The sequence below is a fragment of the Carcharhinus amblyrhynchos genome, unplaced genomic scaffold, assembly GCF_965287045.1.
Source record: "Carcharhinus amblyrhynchos unplaced genomic scaffold, sCarAmb.v2.hapA chromosome_324, whole genome shotgun sequence".
NCBI classification, from domain to species: domain Eukaryota; kingdom Metazoa; phylum Chordata; class Chondrichthyes; order Carcharhiniformes; family Carcharhinidae; genus Carcharhinus; species Carcharhinus amblyrhynchos.
Genome location: NW_027650064.1, coordinates 55435 through 78375, shown reverse-complemented (window position 1 = coordinate 78375; position 22941 = coordinate 55435). Strand labels below are relative to the sequence as shown.

The 22941-nt window shown below is 47.1% G+C and overlaps 2 protein-coding genes across 2 annotated transcripts in view; both read right to left on the bottom strand.

Moving 5' to 3' along the window:
* The window catches only part of LOC145339101 (protein phosphatase 1 regulatory subunit 37-like), a 57894-nt gene extending 47200 nt beyond the window's left edge, over window positions 1-10694 (bottom strand). Inside the window, exon 1 of the mRNA XM_080183535.1 lies at window positions 7697-10694. Within this exon, the coding sequence (XP_080039661.1) occupies window positions 7697-9869 (2173 nt within the window). The 5' untranslated portion in view covers window positions 9870-10694. The remainder of the gene's footprint in view (window positions 1-7696) is intronic.
* Window positions 10695-15391: 4697 nt separating this feature from the next.
* On the bottom strand, window positions 15392-21639 carry LOC145339100 (uncharacterized). Its single transcript, XM_080183533.1, has 4 exons — window positions 21563-21639; window positions 18993-19399; window positions 17060-17156; window positions 15392-15479 (listed from the first exon to the last, which is right to left on the bottom strand). The coding sequence occupies exons 1-4, from the start codon at window positions 21637-21639 to the stop codon at window positions 15392-15394; spliced, it is 669 nt and encodes a 222-aa protein (XP_080039659.1).
* Window positions 21640-22941: the final 1302 nt, after the last annotated feature.

Here is a 22941-nt window from a genome sequence, read left to right as displayed (position 1 = left end):
AGAGGCAACAATGCTAACCACTGTGCAGCAATGAGGAATTCTGACTAGGAAAGGGCCAGGTCCAAAATCTGAGTTAATTTGTAACTCAGGAGAAACTGGGATTCATAAACGAGCCTGACCAAGTGACCAAAAAGACAAGAAGGGAGGAAAGTAAGCAAGACTGTTTTTTTTGTGCTCCTGATATAGGTTCAAAATGCTGGGCTTCCCTTTTCAACAATAGCGTGAGTGCAATCTACATCATATGGAAAGGGGCAGTCCAAAACAGTTGAGTCATCACCACCTTCTCAAGGGAAAACTAAGGAAGGGCTACCTAGCTTACATCCCAAGAATGAATTTTAAAAATATTGGCTCATAACCCTCCCTTATCTTCTGCTGTATGAATATTAGCCAAGGTCAAAGAGCACTAAAACTTGCAGCAGCCACCACAAAGGCTCACTGGGGAAAGGCTACCAACATGACATCTCCTACCCCCACCAGAGCACACTAGGGCAGGAACCTACATGAAGGTGAGGAGGCAATGGTCTAGTTGTTTTATCACTAGACTATTAATCCAAAAACTAATGTTCTGGGGACCTGGGTTCGAATCATGTCACAGCAAATGGTGGAATTTGAATTCGGTAAAAAAAATCTGGAATTAAGAATCTATCGATGACCATGAAATCATTGTTGAAAAAACCCTTCTGGTTCACTAATGTCCTTGAGGGAAGGAAATCTGCCATCCTTACCTGGTCTGGCCTACATGTGGTTTACTCTCAACTGCCCTCAGACAACAGGGATAGGCAATAATCCTACCCAGGCCCTATCCCCGTAATCCCACATATTTACCCTGCTAATCCCTCTAACCTATGCATCCTGGGATACTAAGGAGCAATTTAGCATGGCCATGCACCTAACCCGCACATCTTTGGATCGTGGGAGAAAACCCGAACACCCGGATGAAAGCCACGCAAACACGGGGCGAACGTGCAGACTCCACACAAACAGCGACCCAAGCCGGGAATCGAACCCAGGTCCCTGGTGCTGTGAGGCAGCAGTGCTAACCACTATACCACCGTGTTGCCCAATTCATGACCCATGAATGAATAAAAAAATCCCTCAGGCATGAAGGAAGCCTTCTGTGGAACTCTTTGCTGCAGAAGGCTATGGAGGCCAGGTCTTTGAGTGTCCCTAAGACAGAGATAGATAGGCTCTTGATTAATTGGGGGTTATGGGGGGGGGGGGGAAAGGCAGGAGAATGGGGATGAGAAAAACATCAGCTGTGACTGAATGGCAGAGCAGACCCAATGGGCCGAGTGGCCTAATACTGCTCCTATGTCTTATGGTTCGCAGTTGCTCTTTCAACCGATACAAGGCACCTGGCATGTAATGCCTGTTGCAAAGTATAACCTACAAGTTTAAATTGAGCGAGACATCTCATGGTGCTACATGCTGCATGAAAGAAATGGAACTGTATTGCAATTCATGTCAAATTTTAACTGTTATGTAATGCACTTCTATTTTTGGAAAGAACGCTGGGGATGAATAGCAGTGTCCACGCTCACCAAATTAAGAACGTTCATCTGATGAAGTGTGAAGATCAGTCCAAACACAGGCAGCAAGCGTCAGAAGAGGGAACAAAATGGGAAAGTACTTTCCCTTTGCAAGCTCATTGTTGTTGAAGATTGTTGGTGCGGTGTTGAGGGAGTAAAGTTTGCAATGCTGTAAAACACTGAAACTGCTCTCCAGTTATTAATTAACACAATGTTGGGAAAGGTCAGCAGTATTTCTGAACTCTGGCTGCTTATCTGAGGAGTGCCTCCCTGTCATGCACCAATGTGGCAAATGGGGTAAAGTGAAATTAACATGTGGCACATATGACCCACTTTAAAAGCTGGCCTTTTATTTAAACTGCACCGTGGCAGTGGTTAGCACTGCTGCCTCTCAGCGCCAGAGACCTGGGTTCAATTCCCGGCTTGGGTCACTGTCTGTGTGGAGTTTGCATATTCTTCCTGTGTCTGCATGGGTTTCCTCCCACAGTCCAAAGACGTGGTTAAGTGTATTTGGCCGTGCTAAATTCTCTCTGTGTACCCGAACAGGTGCCGGAGTGTGGCAACTAGGGGGTTTCACGGAAACTTCATTACGGTGTTAATGTAAGCCTTACTGGTGACTAATAAATAAACTTTAACTTTTTATTTTTATTAATTCAGTGGATTGTTGTCCATCCCTAATTTTCCTTGAACTGGGGCATTTAAGAGTCAACTACAATGCTGTGGGTCTGGAGTTACATGTGGGCCATTGCGGATAAGGATGGCAGATTTCCTTCCCTAGAGGGGCACGAGTGAACCAGGTGGGTTTTTCTGACAATTAACATTTGTTTCATGGTTATCAACAGATTTTCAATTCCAGATTTTTATTGAATTCAAATTTCCCCATCTGCCTTGGTGGGATTTGAACCCAGGTCCCCCAGAGCGTTACCCTGGGTCTCTGAATTACTAGTCCTGTGACAATACCACTACACCATCACCTACACAATATATACGTATGAACGAACACCTTTATGTATAACAGCTTCACAAAATGCAAATACTTTGCAAACCCAGTTAAATGTAATTTTCTTGTGTGTCACCAAGTGGCAAACAAGACCAGAGCAGAAAGACTTGCATTAATATAGCAGCTTTTACAACGACTGGCCGTCCTAAACTGCTTTGAAGGCAATGAAGAATCTTTAAAGTGTAGCCCCTTTGTGATGTAGGAAACAGAGCAACCAATTTGCAGGCAGTAAGATCCCACAAACAGTAATGAAAATAATCAGATTTTAATCAGTTTTATTCTGATGTTGATTGAGGGATAAATATTGGCCAGGACACCGGGCAGAGTTTCTTCTTCAAAATAGTACCACAGGAAGTTTAACATCCATCAGAGCAGGCAATTGGGGCTTTGGTTTAACAGCTGACCCCCAGGAAGGTACCTCTGACATTGCAACATGTCCTCAGTATTGCACTGGACTGTCAAGTGTAGATTTGTTGCACTGAAGCCCTGGAGTGGGATTTGAATGTAGAATCTTATTAATTAGGGGTGAGAATGCTACCAACTGAGCCAAGGGCTGACACAAACTTCAGAACAGAAACAGGACAAGCTGGTTAGCCCCACTGGTCAACAGAGGAAAGTGTATGTCAGTCAGGGTTCCCGCTCCTCATCATGACACAGTGGCCTTGGCAGTAAGGAATGCATCAGTCAAGATCCAGTGAGGACATAGCTGGACTAGGTTATAAGACGCCTGCTGCCTAAAAGCCTGTCTAGACTCAAACATCACCAAGAGGCAGGGGATTATGGTCATGATTACAGATCCCTGCTTTAATGGACTGCAGCAAACTAAACTGGAGTGATGCAGTGCCAGCATACTGTTCAGGCCCTCCATCTAACACAGTGTCATTGCTGCTATCACAGGGATACTGCTGGTGGCCAAGACACTGATGATAATGTCAAAGCAATTGGAGTGCACGTCGTTGCTATAGCGTCATACGCTCATATCTGACACAACAGCAGCAACAGGCATTTAGGGCTGCACAGTGGTTAGCATATTGCTGCCTCACAGCGCCAGGGTCCCGGGTTCAATTTCAGCCTCCTGTCTCTGTGGAGTTTGCACGTTCTCCCAGCGTCTGTGTGGGATTCCTCCGGGGGCTCCGGTTTCCTCCCATACTCCAAAGATGTGCGGGACAGGTGGACTGGCCATGCCAAATTGCTCCTTAGAGTAAGGGGGATTAGCAGGGTAAATATGTGGTGTTACGGGAATAGGGCCTGGGTGGGATTGTTTTCTGTGTAGGCTCAAAGGGCTGAATGGCCTCTTTCTGCTCTGAGGGGATTCTAATAAGGCACTTTTAACTTGGTGGTGGCTGTGGCTCAGCTGGTAGCACCTTCACTGCGGAATCACAAGCTTCTACATTCAAGTCCCACAGTAAGAATACTCTCAATGCCAGCATTTGTGCTTCAAGTCCCACTCCAGGGCTTGAACACCAGAATCTAGGCTGACATTCATAAGAACTAGGAGTAGGCCATCTGGCCCCTCGAGCTTGTCATTCAATAAGATCATGGCTGACCTTTTTGTGCACTCAGTTCCACTTACCCACCCACTCACCATAACTTAATTTCTATACTGTTCAAAAATTTATCTATCCTTGCCTTAAAAACATTCAATGAGGTAACCTCAACTGCTTCATTGGGCAGGGAATTCCACAGATTCACAACCCTTTGTGAGAAGAAATTCCTTCTCAACCCAGTCCTAAATCTGCACCCCCTTATTTTGAGGCCATGCCCCCTAGTTGTAGTTTCATCTGTGGTGGAAATAACTTCCCTGCTTCTATCTTATCTATTCCCTTCATAATCTTATATGTTTTTATAAGATCTCCCCTCATTCTTCTGAATTCCAATAATAGCCCCAATCTACTGAGTCTCTCCTCATAAGCCAACTCTCTCAACTCCGGACTCAACCTAGTAAATCTCCGCTGCACCCCCTCCAGTGCCAGTATATTTTTCTCAAGTAAGGAGGCCAAAACTGTACACAATACTCCAGATGTGGCCTCACCAGCACCTTATACAGCTGCAACATAACCTCACTGGTTTTAAAACTCCACCCCTCTAGCAATGGAAGACAAAATTCAATTACCTCCTGCACCTGCAAACCAACTCCTTGTGATTCTTGCACAAGGACACCCAGGTCCCTCTGCACAGCAGCATGCTGTAATTTTTTATCACTTAAATAATAGTCCATTTTGCTGTTATCCTACCAAAATGGATGACCTCACATTTACCTCCAGGGAGTGCTGCACTGTCGAAGATACTCTCTTTCGGAGGACACACCCAACAGAGGTCCCATTCAACTGCTTGGGCGAATTTCAAAGATTCCACAGTCATTATCTCAAAGAGAAGGGATGGGAATGTGTGTGGCTACCCTACAATGCAGAGGGACAGGCAGGCACTTCAAAAGTATTAATTGCAAAGTCCAGTGGTTGTGAAAGGTGCTAGATAAATGCAAGTCTTCCTTTCCTTTTAACACAGTACAATGTCCCAGAACACCTAACAGGATTTTCACAATAACTTCATTGCAGTGCTAATGTAAGCCTACCCGTGACATTAATAAATAAACTATTGGACAATCTGACACTGCACCAATTAAGTTAACCAATTAAGGGGCAGCACGGTGGCACAGTGGCTAGCATTGCTGCCTCTCAGCTCCAGGGACCCGGTTTTGATTCCCGGCTCGGGTCACTGTTTGTGTGGAGTCTGCGTGGGTTTCCTCCAGGTGCTCCGGTTTCTTCCCACAGTCTGAAAGATGTGCTGGTTCGGTGCATTGACCTGAACAGGCACCTGAGTGTGGAGACTAGGGGTATTTCACAGTAACTTTATTGCAGTGTGAACATAAACTTACTTGTGACTAATAAATAAACTTTAAGTAGCTATTAGGAGAGGTGAAAAAGGCTCCAAATAGCATCTGAACGGTGGAAAGAGAGGTGGAAGTGAATCCCAGAATTCAGATTGCTGAAAGCACATTCGGCAAATGTGGTATAATATAAATTGAGGGTGCTCGCTCAAATCGCCCAAGGAGAGGAAAGGCAGAGATCTCAGTGAGCTGTTGGGCCAGAAATGAAGTCACAGAGGGATTAAAAATCAATGAAGGAAAATTTAGAATTGAGGCATTGTCGAAATAGGAGAGGTCAGCAAGAACAGCATTGATAAGGGACATGGTTAAAGCAGGGGCAGCAGAGTTTTAGATGACCTCAAGTTGGCAAGGAGGACAGCAGGAGAGCAATGGAATTATCAATCCAGGATAGAGGCACAAATGAGGGTTTCACGACAAGAGGTGCTGAGGCTCAGCTGGTCATACAGTAGCTGAGAACTTGAGACACAAAAGCACAGTGATTAAAAGTTTATTTATTATTAGTCGCAAGTAAGGTTACATTAGCACTGCAATGAAGTTACTGCAAAATTCCCCTAGTCGCCACACTCTGACGCAATGCACCCTAACCAGCACGTTTTTCAGGCTGTGGGAGGAAACCGGAGCACCCGGAGGAAACACACGCAGACATGGGGAGAATATGCAAACTCTACACACAGACAGTGACCCAAGCCAAGAATAGAACCCAGGTCTCTGGCACTGAGAGGCAGCAGTGCCAACCACTGTGCCACCCAGCACTGTCTGACCTCGCCAGAGACCCGAATTCAATTCCCAGCTTGAGTCACTCTCTGTGTGGTGCCTGCACATTCTCCTCATGTCTGTGTGGGTTTCCTCTGGGTGCTCCAGTTTCTTCCCACAGTCTGAAAGACATGGTGGTTCGGTGCATTGAGCTGAACAGGCTGCAGAGTGTGATAACCAGGGGAATTTCACAATAACTTCAATGCAGTATTAATGTAACTGATAAATAAATAAACTTTAAACAGTCACACCTGGTTTGAGATTTAAAACATCCCTTTCCCTTTTCACAGACTAACTTGTGCATTTTCTATTTGGTTCCAGTTATCTATCAATCCAGGGTTCAATGTCTGGGGAAAGAATTTGGGGCGGTTATGTTCCAAATGTGTCCCTCACCCGCGACGTCCCACAGTTTTATTTCTGCACAGACACAGTCTGGCCTCTCATAGCAAGGGCAAGCACCAAGGGACTCAAACACCACGGCACTGTCCCTTATCTGAAGATTGCGGTTTCCGGGAGGTGGGAATTCTGATCCCTATAAAAGCTGGAATGCACCCTGGTAATTAAGCATCCCACAAACATGGCATTGCACCTCGGAAAGCCATGAGTGCAGCCAATACTTGTTGATGTGCTACCCAAACAGGTGGTGGGTTGGGAGGTGGCAGCAGTGCATGGAGCCGGATTCCACTGTTTAATAGCATTGTGTACTCTCTTCCACACACACACACACACACACACACACACACACACACACACACACACACACACACACACACACACACACACACACACACTTATCTCTTCCTCATTGTTGAATTTTATTTTTGTTTAGATTGTGACATCGGCAGCGTCAAGGTGACTTGTCTCAGCCCAATGGGACAAACAGAATGAGCTGTCGTTAATGTTAACAATGTTTTTCTGCAAGGATCAGGTGGGTACGCAATCAGTACTTAAAATCACTCAAGAAAATCTTAATCAAATTATTGTCTGATTGCTGAAGACAGGAATGAGAAAAAAAACACACTCCCCTGCCCCCTACTTTTACCCTAAATTATGCACAGAAACAAGATCTCAAACCCACCACCTGCCACATCTCACCTAAAACTTTGCTTTCTACCCACAAGACAAGTAGTGCCAGCAGGCTATTTGACTTCAGTAGGCTTCATTGTTAAGATCAATTGCGATTTCTGGGCATTTCATAAGTACGCCAGAACAGGACAACTGTTCATGCACAAGATTATCCACAAAAACTGCCTGTTTCGGGGCCATAACACCCAAAATAACAAACAGATTTTCCAGCCGACACAGTGTGTAAATTCAGGTGCTCCCTTTTCTCGGACCGGGGCATTGAGGTCAATTTGCAGCAGTGCCTTGTTACCACTCCGTCGTATAGCAGGTCACTAAGGATGGGACAATTTGTGTCAAATGAAACTCAAACCATACAAACATTTTACATGTGTTTAACCCACGAGATTTGTGAAGTGAGATTCAAGCGAAAAGTAAAAGGAAAATAACATTTCAGGCAATTACCATGTCTCCAGGGGTCTTTAGGCTCCACTGCTCCAGACACGATGGCCTCGTCCGAAGGAAAGGTTACCCGCTTCACGCCTTGCTTTACCCGACTGTCCACCGAAGGCGAGAGTGAGGAAGAATCGCTAGCCTGGTCCAGGGGGGAGGGAGTCAAGGCGAGGGGATGGGGCATGTCCTGCCCTAGGGGGGAGAGCAAATCCAAACGCATCCGGGTGGAGACAGAATTCTCAAAGCAACTGTCACACGCTGAGGTGGGCGACTGCAGCCTGGCAGTGCCAGTCCCAGTCCCCGTGGGTAACGGCCCCTCAGCGTCTGATTCAGTGGCCCTGCAATCCCCCTCCAGCTGCTGGACTGCAGAGCTCTCCACTGCCAAAATCAATTTGAAATTTGTTTTCCCCTGGTTGATGTCTTGGCCCTTGGTGGTGGCCTGGCCAGTCGTGTTGGTCTGCTGCACCACAGTCAGATCGAGCTTCTGGCAGCTCCTCTCACTGCCCATTTCTCTTCTGTTTTCACTGCTGCTCGTGTTATGCTCCCCTTTCTGCATTGCTTCAATTTTCACTTCCTGCAGCCTTGCCTCTTTTGACACACACTGTGTGAATTGGTCTTTCATCTGTAGTGCAGACATGACCTGCTCTCTCGCCTCTTCTCTCACCGTCCCCATCTCAAGGCAGCTTTCCTCGGCCAGGTGTTCCTCCTCCACACAGCTAACCCCAGGCTCCAGACTTACAACCTCCTTGTTTCCCCTTTCCACAGTTTCCTCTGTCAGTACATCCATGCCTCCATCACAGTTGTTCTCCCGTTCTTGGTGTATTCCTTCCTTTGATCCGCTCGCTAGCTCCTGCGTGGATACATCGATTCCCGCCACACACTCTCCATCTTCTGGTGCCAGCCCGTTTGCATCAATCTCCGACCGGCTTCCCCTCTCAGCCGCCGTCAACAGTGCTTGCTCCTGCCTCCTCTCTTTGGGTTCTCCTCTCGCCACAGTTTCTAACAGGCAATCACCAGTTGCCCCTCTCACGCCTTTCTCGCTGTCCGTGTGAACAATCTCTTCCTCGGTTTCGAGGGCTGCCGATCCGCTGTTAACCATTATCCCAGTCTGGTTATCGATTATCTCCCTCTCTCTCTGGCATGGATGGTCTCCACTGCCTGGGCTGTGCCTCTCATCATCTTCTGGGTTATCATTCTCCTGACCGCTAGTGCTGCCCTCACCCAGATTAGTATGGCAGAGTCTGTCTTCCCCAAGAGGGGCACCACTCTGGCTCAGAGAATTTGCAAGCTGACAGCAGCCCACTCCTGTGTTAGTGTTATTCACTTGCTGATCTCTCTGTCCATTAGGTTGACTGCGCCAGCTATCCACTAAGTCAGTATTATTCTCTAGCTGGTGGGGCTGGTCTGTGCACAGAGGGTTATCCCTAACCTCTACCCCCTCTTGATCATTAGCTCCCGGGGTATTATCACTCGGACTGTGACAGTAGCTCCTGCCCAGGTCAGTATTCACTAGCTGGTGAGGTTGGTCTTCCTTAACAGGGGTATTACCAACCTCCATCTCTCCCAGGGTATTATTACCCTGACTACGGCAGTCATTCATTCCCAGGTCAGTATTATCCTCTTGCTGCGCTCTTGAATCAGTGTTATCAGGCTGACTGTAGTTAAAGCCTTCTTGGAGCTGGAGAGCAGTCTGTCCCAAGGTATTATGTCCCTTACTATTGCAATAGCCGCCTCCTAGGTTAATATTTGCATTTTGCTGCTCTCCCAGGTTAGTATTGTTCCTCTGACTGTGGTTAAAGACTCCCTGGAGCTGGAAGTCAGCCTGGACAAGGGAATTGCCACTCTGATTATGGCAGTAACCCACTCCCAGGTTAGTATTATTGCTCTGACTGTGGTTAAAACCTCTTTGGAGATGGAAATTAGCCTGTCGTAGGGCATTAATACTCTGATTACAGCAGTAACTCTCTCCTAGCTCAATATTATTCTTTTGCTGCTCTCCAAGGTCAGTATTATTGCGCCGACTGTGGTTAAAGCCTCTCTGGAGCTCAAAATCAGCCTGCCCCAGAAATTTGTCACCCTGACCAAGGCAGTAGCTCATTCCAAGCTCTGTATTACTATCAAGCTGCTCTGACAGGTTATTATTCTCCAGCTGGCCTCCCCCTCCGGGACTCTTCCTCACCTCCATCCCTTCTGTGAAGCTGGGGTTAAAGTTTGTTCCCCCACTGACTGGGGCTGGGGGATAACCCTGTTCCCTACTAACTATAGGGTCAGACCCACTGAATGTAGATGTAAAACCTCTTTACTCACTGACTGGGGCGGGGGTTAAATTCTATTTGCTCACTGATTGAATGGGGGATTCTCTTTACTCTGACTGGAGAACTAAAATTCTTTTTACTCACTGATGATGGTGGTGGTGGGGGGTAAATTCTCTTTACTTTGACTGGGGAAGGGGTTTAAATGCTCTTTACTCACAACTGAGGGGGGTGGTTAAATTCTCTTTACTTACTGACTAGGGAGGGTTAAATTCTCTTTACTCTGACTGGGACAGAGATTTAAATCCTCTTTACTCACTGACTGGGGGAGATTTAACCCTTTGCTCTGACTGGGGGGCGGGTGAGATTATATTGTCTTTGCTCATTGACTGGGAGGGGGGGATAAAGCCTCTTTACTCTGACTGGGGAGAGGATTAAATTCCCTTTACTCACTGACTGGGGGTTTAAATTCTCTTTACCCACCAACTTAGGGGGGAGTTAAATTCTCTTTACTCACTGACAGGGGGAGATTTAAATCCTCTTTACTCTGGCTGGGAGGGGAGGGGGGTCTCACGGTCTGGTTCCCCCCCTCGGTAAGAGGGGGAATGGGTCTGGCTCCCCTCCACTCCTTCCCCCTAGGATACACGGCCCCCTCTCTGTGCTGCGCTGCGCACCGGTCCGGCCTAGCGGGCTCGGCTTTGCGGAGTGATGGCCCCCGGAGCCGCTGTCTCCATCCCCCGCCGCTCTCCGCGCCTGTGTCCCGGGGCCGCCGCCGCCGCTCTGACTGATCCAACCGAGTGTTGTCCTGGAGGGAGGGGGAACTGCGCACTCTCACTCCCCTCCGCACATTCGCCACCGCCAAGGAAACAAATGAAGGCACCAGTCTCCCCCCACATCACTGATTTTAATCCCGCTAATTTTTATTAAGCGGGATCCGTTCCCTCTTCCTCTAAATTTCCTGCGGTTGACCCGCCGTCCTGTCCAATCTGGCGAATCTGCCGACTGGATTTACCCGTCTCCTCGTCACTCTCCCCTCCAGCCGCCGCCATTTTGGAAAGTCAGGTAAACACAGCCGTTAGTTACCAACCCTCCCGGGCTGCCTGAGGGAGAGTCAGTTACCAACTTCCCCGGGTTGCCTGAGGGAGACTCAGTTAACCAACTTTCCCGGGCTGCCTGAGGGTGAGCCAGTTCCCAACTCTTCCGGGCCGCCTGAGGAAGAATTAATTAACAATCTTCTGGGCAGCCCAGGCAAACCAGTTCCCAACTCTCCCGGGACAGCCGGTTACCAACTCTCCCGGGCAGCCCGGGAGACTCCAGAGTTTAAAGGTCAAACTCACTCTCTTTCATTCATAAACCTCTCTCTCCCTGCTGTGTGCACTTCTGAGAGGGATGCCTCAAGCTCCTTTTGAGAGAACTGCTGTGTCTTTTGGTGTAAATTCCATTCTTTCAACGCACAGGAATGAGTGAGTGAGAATTGTGATGGTAGGTTTCTGAGGGGAAAGATGGCGGGGGTGGAGTAGGAACATACCAGCATGGACCAGTTGGGCCGAATGGCCTGTCTCAGCCCCATATAGATTCTCTAAAGTATAAAAGCAAATTACTGTGGATGCTGGAATCGCAAACCAAAAGAGAAAATGCTGGAAAATCTCAGCAGGTCTGGTAGCATCTGTAAGAAGAGAAAAAGAGCTGACGTTTCAAATTCAGACAACCCTTTGTCAGATTCTCTGCTGTCTAGAAGGAGGCCATTCATTCCATCAAGTCTGCACCAGCCACAAACCCACCCAGGCCCTATCCTCATATTCACATGTATTTACCCTAACTAGTCCCCCTGACACTAAGGGGCAATTTATCGTGGCCAATCCACCTAAGCTGCACCTCTTTGGATTGTGGGAGAAAACTGGAGCATCCGGAGAAAACCCACGCAGACGGCACGGCAGCACAGTGGTTAGCACTGCTGCCTCACAGCGCCAGAGATCCGGGTTCAATTCTGGCCTCGAGTCGAGTTTGGAGTTTCTACATTCTCCCCATGTCTGTGTGGGTTTCCTCCCACAGTCCAAAGGTGTGTGGGTTAGGTGGATTGGCCGTACTAAATTGACTCAAGTATCAGGGGGATTAGCAGTGGAAATATGTGGGGTTACGGGCATAGGGCCTTGGTGGGATTATGGTCGGTGAAGACTTGATGGGCCAAATGGCCTCCTTCTGTTCCGTACGGATTCTATGATTTTATGACAGGGGGAGAAGAGCAAACTTGGCACGGACGGTGACCCCAACCTGGCAGTCGAACCCAGGTCCCTGATGCTGTGAGGCAGCAGCACTAACCACTGTGCCACCATGTCTCCCAATATATTCCAGCTCTGATGAAAGATCATCCTGTCTCAAAACTTTGGCTCCATCCTCTCCCCATAGATGCTGCCAGACCTGCTGAGATTTTCCAGCATTTTATATTTTTGTTTCGGATCCCAGCATCTGCAGTATTTTGCTTTCAATTTATTGAGAGGCACCCGATGTTCTATATGTAAACCAATGTCCCCAAGATTCGGTTTGCAGATTGCATCGCAGTATTTTGCCTTTGGTATATATCCTTACCATTGAATTATACACTCCCTGTAGTGCAGAAAGAGGCCATTTAACCCATCGAGCCCATACTGACCAGAATTCCACCCAGGCCCTATCCCCATAACCCCATGCATTTACCCTGCTAGTCCGTCCCCCGACACTGAGGGATAATTTAGTATGGCCAATTCACCTAACCCACACACTGGAAAATTAATCTATAGAATAGAATCCCTACAATGCAGAAGGAGACCATTTGGCCCATCGAGTTGGTGGCACGGTAGCACAGTGGTTAGCACTGCTGCTTTGCAGCTCCAGGGACCTGGGTTCGATTCCCAGCTTGGGTCACTGTCTATGTGGAGTTTGCACATTCTCCCTGTGTCTGCGTGGGTTTCCTCTGGGTGCTCCGGTTTCCTCCCACAGTCCAAAGATGTGCAGGTTAGGTTGATTGGCCATGCTAAAATTTCCCCTTAGTGTCCTGAGTTGCATAGGTTAGAGGGATTCATGGGTAAAATATGTGGGGATATGGAGGTGGGGCCTGGGTGGGATTGTGGAAGGTGCAGCCTCAATGAGCTGCATGGCTTCTTTCTGAACTGTAGGGTTTCTATGATCTATGACTCTGTGCGACCATAATCTCACCCTATCCCCATAACCCCACATATTTATCCTGCCAATCACCTGCGGGAAATTTAGTATGGTCAATCTACCTACCTGGAAGTGCAGGTAGGTGGATTGACCATGGCAAATGTGTGGGGTTAGGGGATAGATTGTTTGTGTTATTCTGTCAGAGAGTTGGTGCCGACACGATGGGCCAAATGGCTTCCTTTTGCACTGTAAGGATTCTATGATAATATATCCACCTAGTGTTGGCAGTGCAGGCAATATTATGGTTTGCAGATATTGTTTAGCGTCTTATTCACTTCAGACTCTGCTTTCATTCTCAATCTCCAGTTCTCCTTTGAGATCCTCCGCCCTTTGGATGCTTGGCCTGTGAAAACAACATCACAGAATGTGCCAGGGTGCTTCGCAAGAGCGTTAGGTGAGCAAAATTTGACATTCAGCCTTATTAGGACCATAGTTTAGCTGAAGAGATAAGTTTCTGGGACTCTTTTAAAGAACGCCAGGGAGATTTGGGGAGACAACTGAAAGCCGCCAATCATTGAGGGAAGAGAAGTGAAGGTCAGAGCTCATGGTCTGAGGCTGTGAAACTCAGTGTTGAGTCCAGAAGGTTTAGTCCAAGTGCCTAATCAGAAGATGAGGTGCTGTCCCTCCAGTTTGCGTTGGGTCTCACTGGAATGTTAAAGCAGGTCGCAAACAGGAATGTGAACATAAGAGTAAAGGACCAGGAAGGTCAGGGTCATACTTGTGAACTGAATCATAGAACTCTACAGTGCAGAAAGAGGCCCTTCGGCCCATTGAGTCTGCACCGAACACCATCCCACCCCAGGCCCTACCCCACCATCCCTACATATTGTACCCACTGATCCCTCTAATCTACACATCCCTGGACACTAAGGGGCAATTTCTTAGCATGGCCAATCAGCCTAACCCACACATCTTTGGACTGTGGGAGGAAACCGGAGTACCTGGAGAAAACCCACACAGACATGAGGAGAATGTGCAAACTTCACACAGACAGCAAACCGAGCCAGGAATCAAACCCAGGACCCTGGAGCTGTGAAGCAACAGTGCTAACCACTGTGCTACCGTGCCGCCCACGGTAGCACAGTGAAGGTGTTCCGACAAGTGGTCACCTAGTCAGTGTTCAGAACCCTCAGTGTAGAGGACAGTGTGACTTTGTAATGAGTTCAATCATGGGAGCAGGAGTAGGCCGTTTGATTTGATTTAATATTGTCATGTGTATTGGGATACAGCGGAAAATATTGTTTCTTCTGCATTATACAGACAAAGCATACCGTTCATAGAGTACATAGGGGAGTAGGAAAGGAGAGGGTGCAGAATGTAGTGTTACAGTCATAACTGGGGTATAGAGAAAGATCAACTTAATATTAAGTTTTAATTTTAAGTTTATTTATTAGTGTCACCAGTAGGCTTACATTAACACTGCAATGAAGTTACTGTGAAAATCCCCTAGTCGCCACACTCCGATGCCCGTTTGGGAGGGAGAATTTAGCGCAATCAATGCACCCTAACCAGCACGTCTTTCAGACTGTTGGAGGAAACCAGAGCACCAGGAGGAAACCCATGTAGACACAGGGAGAACATGCAGATTCCACACAGATAGTGACCCAAGCCGGGAATTGAACCTGGATTCCTGGCACTGTGAGGCAGGCAGTGCTAACCACTGGGCCACAAAAGTCTGACAGCAGCAAGCTGTTCTTGAGCCAGTTGGTACGTGACCTCAGACTTTTGTATCTTTTTCCTGACGGAAGAAGGCGGAAGAGAGAATGTCCAGGGTGCGTGAGGTCCTTAATTATGCTGGCTGCTTTGCCGAGGCAGCGGGAAGTGTAGACAGAGTCAATGGATGGAAGGCTGGTTTGTGTGACGGCATGGGCTACATTCACAATCCATTATAGTTTCTTCCTTGTTTTTGGCCTCTTGAGCCTGCTCCGCCATTCAAACAGATCATGGCTGATCATTATCTTTATTCTGTTCTTCCCACCATCCATACCTATAATCCCTCCGTGTAATTATATCCAGAGGTCCATTGGCTTCTGTACGGAACAAGCTCAGTGGTTGATCTTCCACAGCTCTGTGGGAGTAGAGTATTCCAAAGAATCAGCACCCTCTCAGTCAAGAAGTTCCTCCTCAAGTTGAGATAACAAGGGAAAAGCTACAAAGTAATTTATATTTTATTATGATAAATGCAACTTTTACAAAATCCTGTTGGTATCAGCAATGGAGTAGAATGGGGAGGGACGCAGGTTCAGAGGAAGAGATTTCAGTCCTCATAGTTCCATGAAATACCATTAATGTGGGAGCAACTCGGTGCCCATTTACATTCATTTACTGATAGCTGGGCCGGCTGTCTATCGAGAGAAACAGAAGGACAATATCAGAAAGCAAGAAAGAGAAGCCAATTCTTCCCTCATATTTATGGAAACAAATGTCTTGCATTTATATACAGTTATATCAAGCCTACAAAGAAACAGACCTTTCATGGAACCATAGTGTCCCTACAGTGCAGAAGGAGGCCATTAGGTTCATCAGGTCTGCATGGACAACAATCCCACCCTGGCCATATCCCTGTAACCCCACATATTTAGCCTGCTAATCTCCCAGACACTAAGGGGCAATTTAGCGTGGCCAATCCATCTAACCTACACATCTTTGGACACTTTAGCATCCACCTGACCTGCAGTGTGGGAAGAAACCGGAACACCTGGAGGAAACTCTCAGAGACACGGGGAGAATGTGCAAACTCCACATAGACAGTGACCCGAGGCCAGAATTGAACCCAGGTCCCTGGTGTTGTGAGGCAGCAGTGTTAACCACTGTGCCACCCAATTTGTCTATGCCAGCGTTTGTTCTCGCCATGAACTTCCTCCCATCTGATTTCATCCCACCTTATCGTTCCATTCCTTCCTGCCTCATGTTCTTGTCCAGTTTCCCTTGAACTACATCAGTGTGTCCATCCCAATCACTCTGTGGAATTTTACATTTATACCACCTTCCGAGTAAAGATGCTTCTCCTGAACTCTCTCCTTCTCTCAAGTACAGGCTCGTCTTCTCTCACCTAGGGAGGCACAAGGCGGATGAACCACACACTTACACCTTAAGGGGAAGCGATGGCCTAGTGGTATTATCACTAGTCTATTAATCTAGAAATTCAGCTTTGGACCTAGATTCGAATCCCGCCACGGCAGATGGTGGAATTTGAATTCAGTAAAAATAACCTGGAATTAAGAATCCACTGATGACCATGAAACCATTGTCGGAAAAACCCATCTGGGGTTCACTAATGTCTCTTTCGGGAAGGAAATCTGCCATCCTTACCTGGTCTGGCCTACATGTGACTCCAGAGCCACAGCAATGTGGTTGACTCCCAACTGCCCTTGAGCAATTAGGAATGGGCAATAAATGCTGGCCCAGCCAGTGACGTGCATGTCCCACGAATGAATAGAAAGAAACTTGTTTCCGCAGCTCATTCTTCAGGAACAGGTTGCTACCCAGAGCTACAGCTGGAGGGCTACGCTAGTCTGCATTAAGCATGGCTGACCAGGAGACTCTCCTGCTTTTGCCAACCACCTGTGTGCTGTTGGCAGGAGTTACAGGTTGGCAAGCAGGCTCTTTGGCCAAGTTACAAACGCACTGTCTTTCTGAGACCATCGATTATCAAGCCCGAATCTTCTATCTCAGAGGCAGAGACATCACCCATAGCATCGGACAGAGAAGAAGGCCATTCAACCCAGTGAATTCAGACTGGCTCTTTGCAGATCCAGTCCTATTCTAGCAAAGGCAGTCACTCCGATAGCATTTATGCCCTTCTTTGTGAAGGGGACTATGCCTTCCACTTCCCACATTTTCTCCTTTCCATCAATTATAGGTTTCCCACCACCGTTTGGGAAGGAGATTGTCTGGTTTGGGTTGTAAAGGTTCAAATACGTACTCATTCTCCACTGGTTCCGACACCTTCCAGGCGGATAAACCTTCCGTCATGGGGAACTTCAACAGTCTCTGAATTTCATCCACGTCCCTCTTCAAAGCTTCAACAAAGGCAATTAATAGCTATAAGGGATGTGTTGGAATCATAGAATTCCTGCAGCGCAGAAGGAGGCCATTTGGCCCATCAAGCCTGCACTGACAATAATCCTGCCCATGCCCTATCCCCTTAACCCAAGTATTTACCCTGCTAATCTCCCTGACTCTAAGGGGCAATTTAGCATGGCCAAACTACTTAACCCACACATCTTTGCACACTAAGGGGCAATTTAGCACGGCCAATCCATCTAACCTGCACATCTTTGGAGTGCGGGAGGAAACTGGACCACCTTGATGAAACCCAGGCAGACATGGGGAGAACGTGCAGCCTCCACACAGACAGTGACCTGAATCCGGACTTGAACCCGGGTCCCTGGCGCTGTGAGGCAGTAATGCTAACCACTGTCCTACCGTGCCATCCAATTAGCATCCCCCTTCATGTAATTAAATCCGATTTTGATAGGTTGATTGAATCCACGTTCGGGCAGTGCATTTTTGATCACAGTGACGCACTGAGTTACAGGTCATGTGGCACAATTGTAGTCTCCCTCGAAGGGAGCTAGAAGCTCTGAGCTCAAGTCCTCATCAGGACTTACTGGCCATGGAAGGAGCATTCATGACATAGTTCAAGGGGCAGATAATCAATGTGCAAATCCATTCCCCACTGTTGCCCAGAGGGAAAATGGACATGCATGTGAATATACATGAAGAAGGACATGCTGTACTCTGCCTATGCCTTTTGACAATTCTGTTAAACCTATATCCAGTGTCATGTGAGTGTACCTTTAAGAAAGTTTAAAAAAAAAATCATCCAGCTAACAGCTTCAGCGATGTCATTGGTGGGGTGGAGCTAAGTGGTAGTGGTCAGGTGATGGTTTTTTTTCCTTTGGGCTTTCAGTTCTGTTTTGGGGTGTGTGTTGGAAGCAGTCTTTCTCTTTCCCCCTGTTCTTTTTGTTTGGTTCTGAAACTATTATCAGTTAGCTGAAGGAGAGACATATTTCCATCTTGCCTTAAAGAAGCTGTGTTTTGGGAAACAGGTTCGACTACAACCTCTTCTGAATTTCTTCACAAGGAATTTTCAGCACTCAACCCAGGAGACTGGATTCCTGTAATGAGTGAGTATTAACAATGCTATTTTGTGCTTATTTGGAGCATTTTGTGTATTGGATGTTGCCTTTGGTTGGAACACATTAGAGATATTAGAGTTGTACATTATCCTGGTTGTTGTGTTTCTTGTTTGTAATTGTTAAAAGCTCTTGCTAAGTGCCTTACTATACATGGCAATAATATTAATTAAATTGTGTTTTTGATAAAAGCTCCTTATGAGTCAGTTGACTCACACCTGAAGTGAAACCTTTCACACTCATCCTAGCCAAATTCAACATAAGAACATAAGAAATAGGAGCAGGAGTAGGCCATCTAGCCCTTCGAGCCTGCCCCGCCATTCAATAAGATCATGGCTGATCTGTCGTGGCTCAGTTCCACTTTCCCGCCCTCTCCCCATAACCCTTAATCCCCTCTCTTATCAAGAACCCATCAACCCGCTTCTTAAAAATATTTAGCGAGGCAGCCTCCACCACTTCAACGGGCAGAGAATTCCAGAGATTCACCACCCTTTGAGTGAAGAAGTTCCTCCTCAACTCCGTTCTAAACCGCCTCCCCTTTATCTTGAGGCTGTGCCCCCTAGTCCTACTGTCCTTTCTGAGCGGGAAGAGTCTCTCCACCTCTATCCTATCCATCCCATTCATCATCTTATACGTCTCAATAAAACATTACAGGTCAGACGAACTTCATAGAACACATTGACGTGACCTGTAACATACAGCGTTATTGGCACTCACCCTTGGTGGAATCCAACAAGTATTTTTTATTCTTGTCCAACATTTCTGATTTCCTGAACCTTCTTTTGTTGTCGATGCGACTGATAGGACTGGCTCCCAGCTCCCTCTTCTCCAGGCTTATTTGGCCAACAGACAAGCCGCTGGCCAACTCATCGGGGGAAATGACACTGAGCGTGCGATACCTTGGCACGTTTTTGTACCCTGACCCCTTCCAGTTGGTGAGTGCCAACTTCGGCCGGCTCTTCTCGCTGCCAGTAAAATCAAACTTGAGCTTGTCTTCGCTTTGAGAGCAGGGGGTGGCGCCGCTCAGGGTCTTCCCGAGGCTTGGAAAACTAATCATCGTTGCCTGAGGAATCTTCCGAATGATTGGTAGGCTCACTTGATTGCTTCTGCTTCCTTTATAAAACCTAAACACGATAAGTGAGGATTTGAGTGAGAAAAACATGCCAAGTGGCAGAAAGAGAAGACCTGCCTTACTCTTCATCCAATAGGTCTTAAACCAAGATCTTCTCTTTTCCCCTTTCGTCACAGAAAATAGAAGATCCCACGGACTCTATTTTGAAGAAGATCAGGGGACTTGTTCCCCAATGTCTTGGACAACACTTATCCCTCCATCAATCTCATTAAGCTGGTTGATCCTGCCACTTTCAACATGCAGCTTGCTGTGTACAAAATTGACTTCCATTTTTACAACATTACCAAAGTGTTTCACTGGTTGCAAGGAAAGTTGGGATACTCTAAGATTGTGAAAGGTGCTATATAAATGCAATTTTTCTCCCTTTTAGAATCATTGAACCCCTACAGTGCAGAAGGATGCCAGTTGGGCTCATCAGGTCTGCACCCGCTCTCCGATAGAGCATCCTACCTAGGCCATATCCCCACATATTTATCCTGCTAATCCCCCTAACCTGCACATCTTTGGACACTGGAGGCTCAATTTAGCATGGCCAATTCACCTTACCTGCAAATCTTTGGCTACTAAGGGGCAGTTTAGCATGACCAATCCACCTAACCTGCAATCTATGGAAGCTAAGGGACTATTTAGCATGGCTAATCCACTTCACCTGCAAGTCTTTGGACATTAAGGGACATTTAGTATAGCCAAACCACCTAACCTCTTTTGAACTGTGGGAGGAAACCGGAGCACCCAGAGGAAACCCATGCAGACACAGGGACAACGTGCACACTCCATACAGTCACCCAAGGCTGGAATCAAACCGGGGTCTCTAGAGCTGTGAGACAGCAATGCTAACCACTGTGCCACCATGCACCTGTATTATTGAAGGATGAATTATTTAACAGTGGGTGAAAGCGGGCAAGCGTTGCCCAGTCCAAACCTGGCCTCACCTGAGATCTGGACACACTTACAATTTCAGGCAGGAGATTGCGACCATGAGCATGCACTGACCATCACTGTGGGCTTGGGTTTTCCTCCATGGGTGAGAACAAAAGGCCTGGGTTGATCCTGAGTCTGGAAATCACTCCCGGGGGAAACAACCACTTCAAGAGTTTTCAAGGGGCATCCTCCCATCATTAAAATGATGATAGGTTTACCATCCAATTAACAATGGTGGGCTGGTTCTTAAAACTGGAGGATCAATCAGAGACCTTCCAACATTTGTTATTCATTCATGGGACATGTGCATTGCTGGCTGGGCCAGCATTTATTGCCATCCCTAGACCAAAACTAGGCCACTCAGCCCATCGAGTCTGCTCTGCCATTCAATTATGGCTGGTATTTTTCTCATTCTCATTCCCGTTCTCCTGCCCTTTCCCCATAACCCCTGATCCCCTTTATTAATCAAGAACCTATCTATCTCTGTCTTAAAGACACTTAATGACCTGGCCTCCACAGCCTTGTGTGGCAAAGAGTTCCATAGATTCACCACTCTCTGGCTGAAGAAATTCCTCCTCATCTCTGTTTTAAAGGATCGTCCCTTTAGCCTGAGGTTGTGCCCTCTGGTTCTAGTTTTGCCAACTAGTGGAAACATCCTCTCCACGTCCACTCTATCCAGGCCTTGCAGTATCCTGTAAGTTTCAATAAGATCCCCCCCCCCCACCCCCCGCCATCCTTCTAAACTCCAACTACTTGCCCTTGGAGGGCAGTTGAGAGTCAACCACATTGCTGTGGTTCTGGAGTCCAGATTGGGTAAAGACAGCACATTTCCTTCCCTAAACGATATTAATTACCAGATGGGTTTTTCCGACAATGGTTCCACGGTCATCAGTAGATTCTTAATTCCAGATTGTTTTGATTGAATTCAAATTCCACCATCTGCCGTGGCGGGATTCAAATCCAGAACCCTTGAACGTTACTTACTATCAATAGTTGAGTGATAAGACCACTAGGACATTCCCCCACCACACACCCCCACACACCCCCACACACACACACACACACACACACACACACACACACACACACACACACACACACACACACACACACCCCCTCTCCCCATTTAAGCTTACGATCAGCTATGATCTAATGGAAGATCAGAACAGGCTGGAGGGGCTGAATGGCCTCCTGCGCCTCACCAGCTGAGCCCTGAGGGATGGAGTGCTCTTACCGCTGGTTAGGCCGCAGGAGGTCCAGGTGCTTCCTCAAAGCCGGCAGCTCCTCTTGACCCAGCCACCTGTCAGGCATGTTGCTCAGTCTCTGCCAGTCTATGAGAATGACAGTGGTGAGACTGTCACAGGGTGCCTGATCTGCGTCATGTTGTCAAAAGAGTCCAGGGACGCAGGAAAGCCCCTTTCCTGCAACATTGGGAATTTAGTAAGAGAAATTAGTATTCTATCCAGAGATCAGAAGGCGGTACGTATTCTAGAAATAACGCTGCAAACCTTATTGTTCTTTCACGATGGGAAAGGTTTGATTTGACTTGATTTATTATTGTCACAATGTATACAGTGAAAAGGATTGTTTCTTGCGCTATACAGACAAAACATACCGTTCATAGAGAAGGAAAAGAGAGAGTGCAGAATGTAGTATTACAGTCGTAGCTAGGGTGTAGAGAAAGGTAGGTCCATTCAAAAGTCTGACAGCAGCAGGGAAGAAGCTGTGTTTGAGTCGGTTGGTACGTGACCTCAGACTTTTGTATCTTTTTCCCGGAGGAAGAAGGTGGAAGAGAGAATGTCCGGGGTGCGTGGGTCCTTAATTATGCTGGCTGCTTTGCCGAAGCAGCGGGAAGTGTAGACAGAGTCAATGGATGGGAAGTGGTGCTATAGAAATGCAAGTTAGAATCATAGATTCCCTAAAGGCCCATCAAGTCTGCACTGACCACTATCCCACCCAGATCCTATTCCCGTTACCCCATGTATTTACCCCGCTAATCTCCCGACTCTATTTAGCATGGCCAATCCACCAAACCCGCACATCTAAGGCCACACTTTGAATGCTGTGGTCACCCTATTATAGAAAGGATATTATTAAACTAGAAAGAGTGCAGAAGAGATTTACTAGGATGCTATGGGGACTTGATGGTTTGAGTTAGAGGAGAGGCTGGATAGACTGGGACTTTTTTCCCTGGAGCGTAGGAGGCTGAGGGATGATCTTATAGAGGCCTATAAAATAATGAGTGGCATAGATCAGTTAGCTAATCAATATCTGTTCCCAAAGGAAGGGAAATCTAAAACTAGGGGGCATATGGTTAAGGTGAGAGGGGAGAGATACAAAAAGGGTCCAGAGGGGAAATTTTTTCATACAGAGGGTGGTTGAGTGTCTGGAAGAAGCTGCCAGAGGCAGGAGTAGAGGTGGGTACAATTTTGTCTTTTAAAAAGCCTTTAGACAGTTACATGGGTAAAATGGGTATAGAAGGATATGGGTAAAATGGGTATAGAGGGATATGGGTCAAATGCGGGCAATTGGGATTAGCTTAGTGGTTAAAAAATGGTGCATGGACAAATTGGCCGAAGGTCCTGTTTCTATGCTGTAAACCTCTATAATTTT

What these genes read in the sequence shown, in the direction of transcription:
- LOC145339100 (XM_080183533.1), bottom strand. Translation starts at nt 21,639, where the DNA reads ATGCCTGACAGGTGGCTGGGTCAAGAGGAGCTGCCGGCTTTGAGGAAG. An exon ending in CTCCTGCGGCCTAACCAGCG is followed by an intron (nt 19,400 to 21,562) that starts GTAAGAGCACTC and finishes TATCGTGTTTAG; the next exon opens with GTTTTATAAAGGAAGCAGAA. An exon ending in CTTGTTGGATTCCACCAAGG is followed by an intron (nt 17,157 to 18,992) that starts GTGAGTGCCAAT and finishes CCTTTGTTGAAG; the next exon opens with CTTTGAAGAGGGACGTGGAT.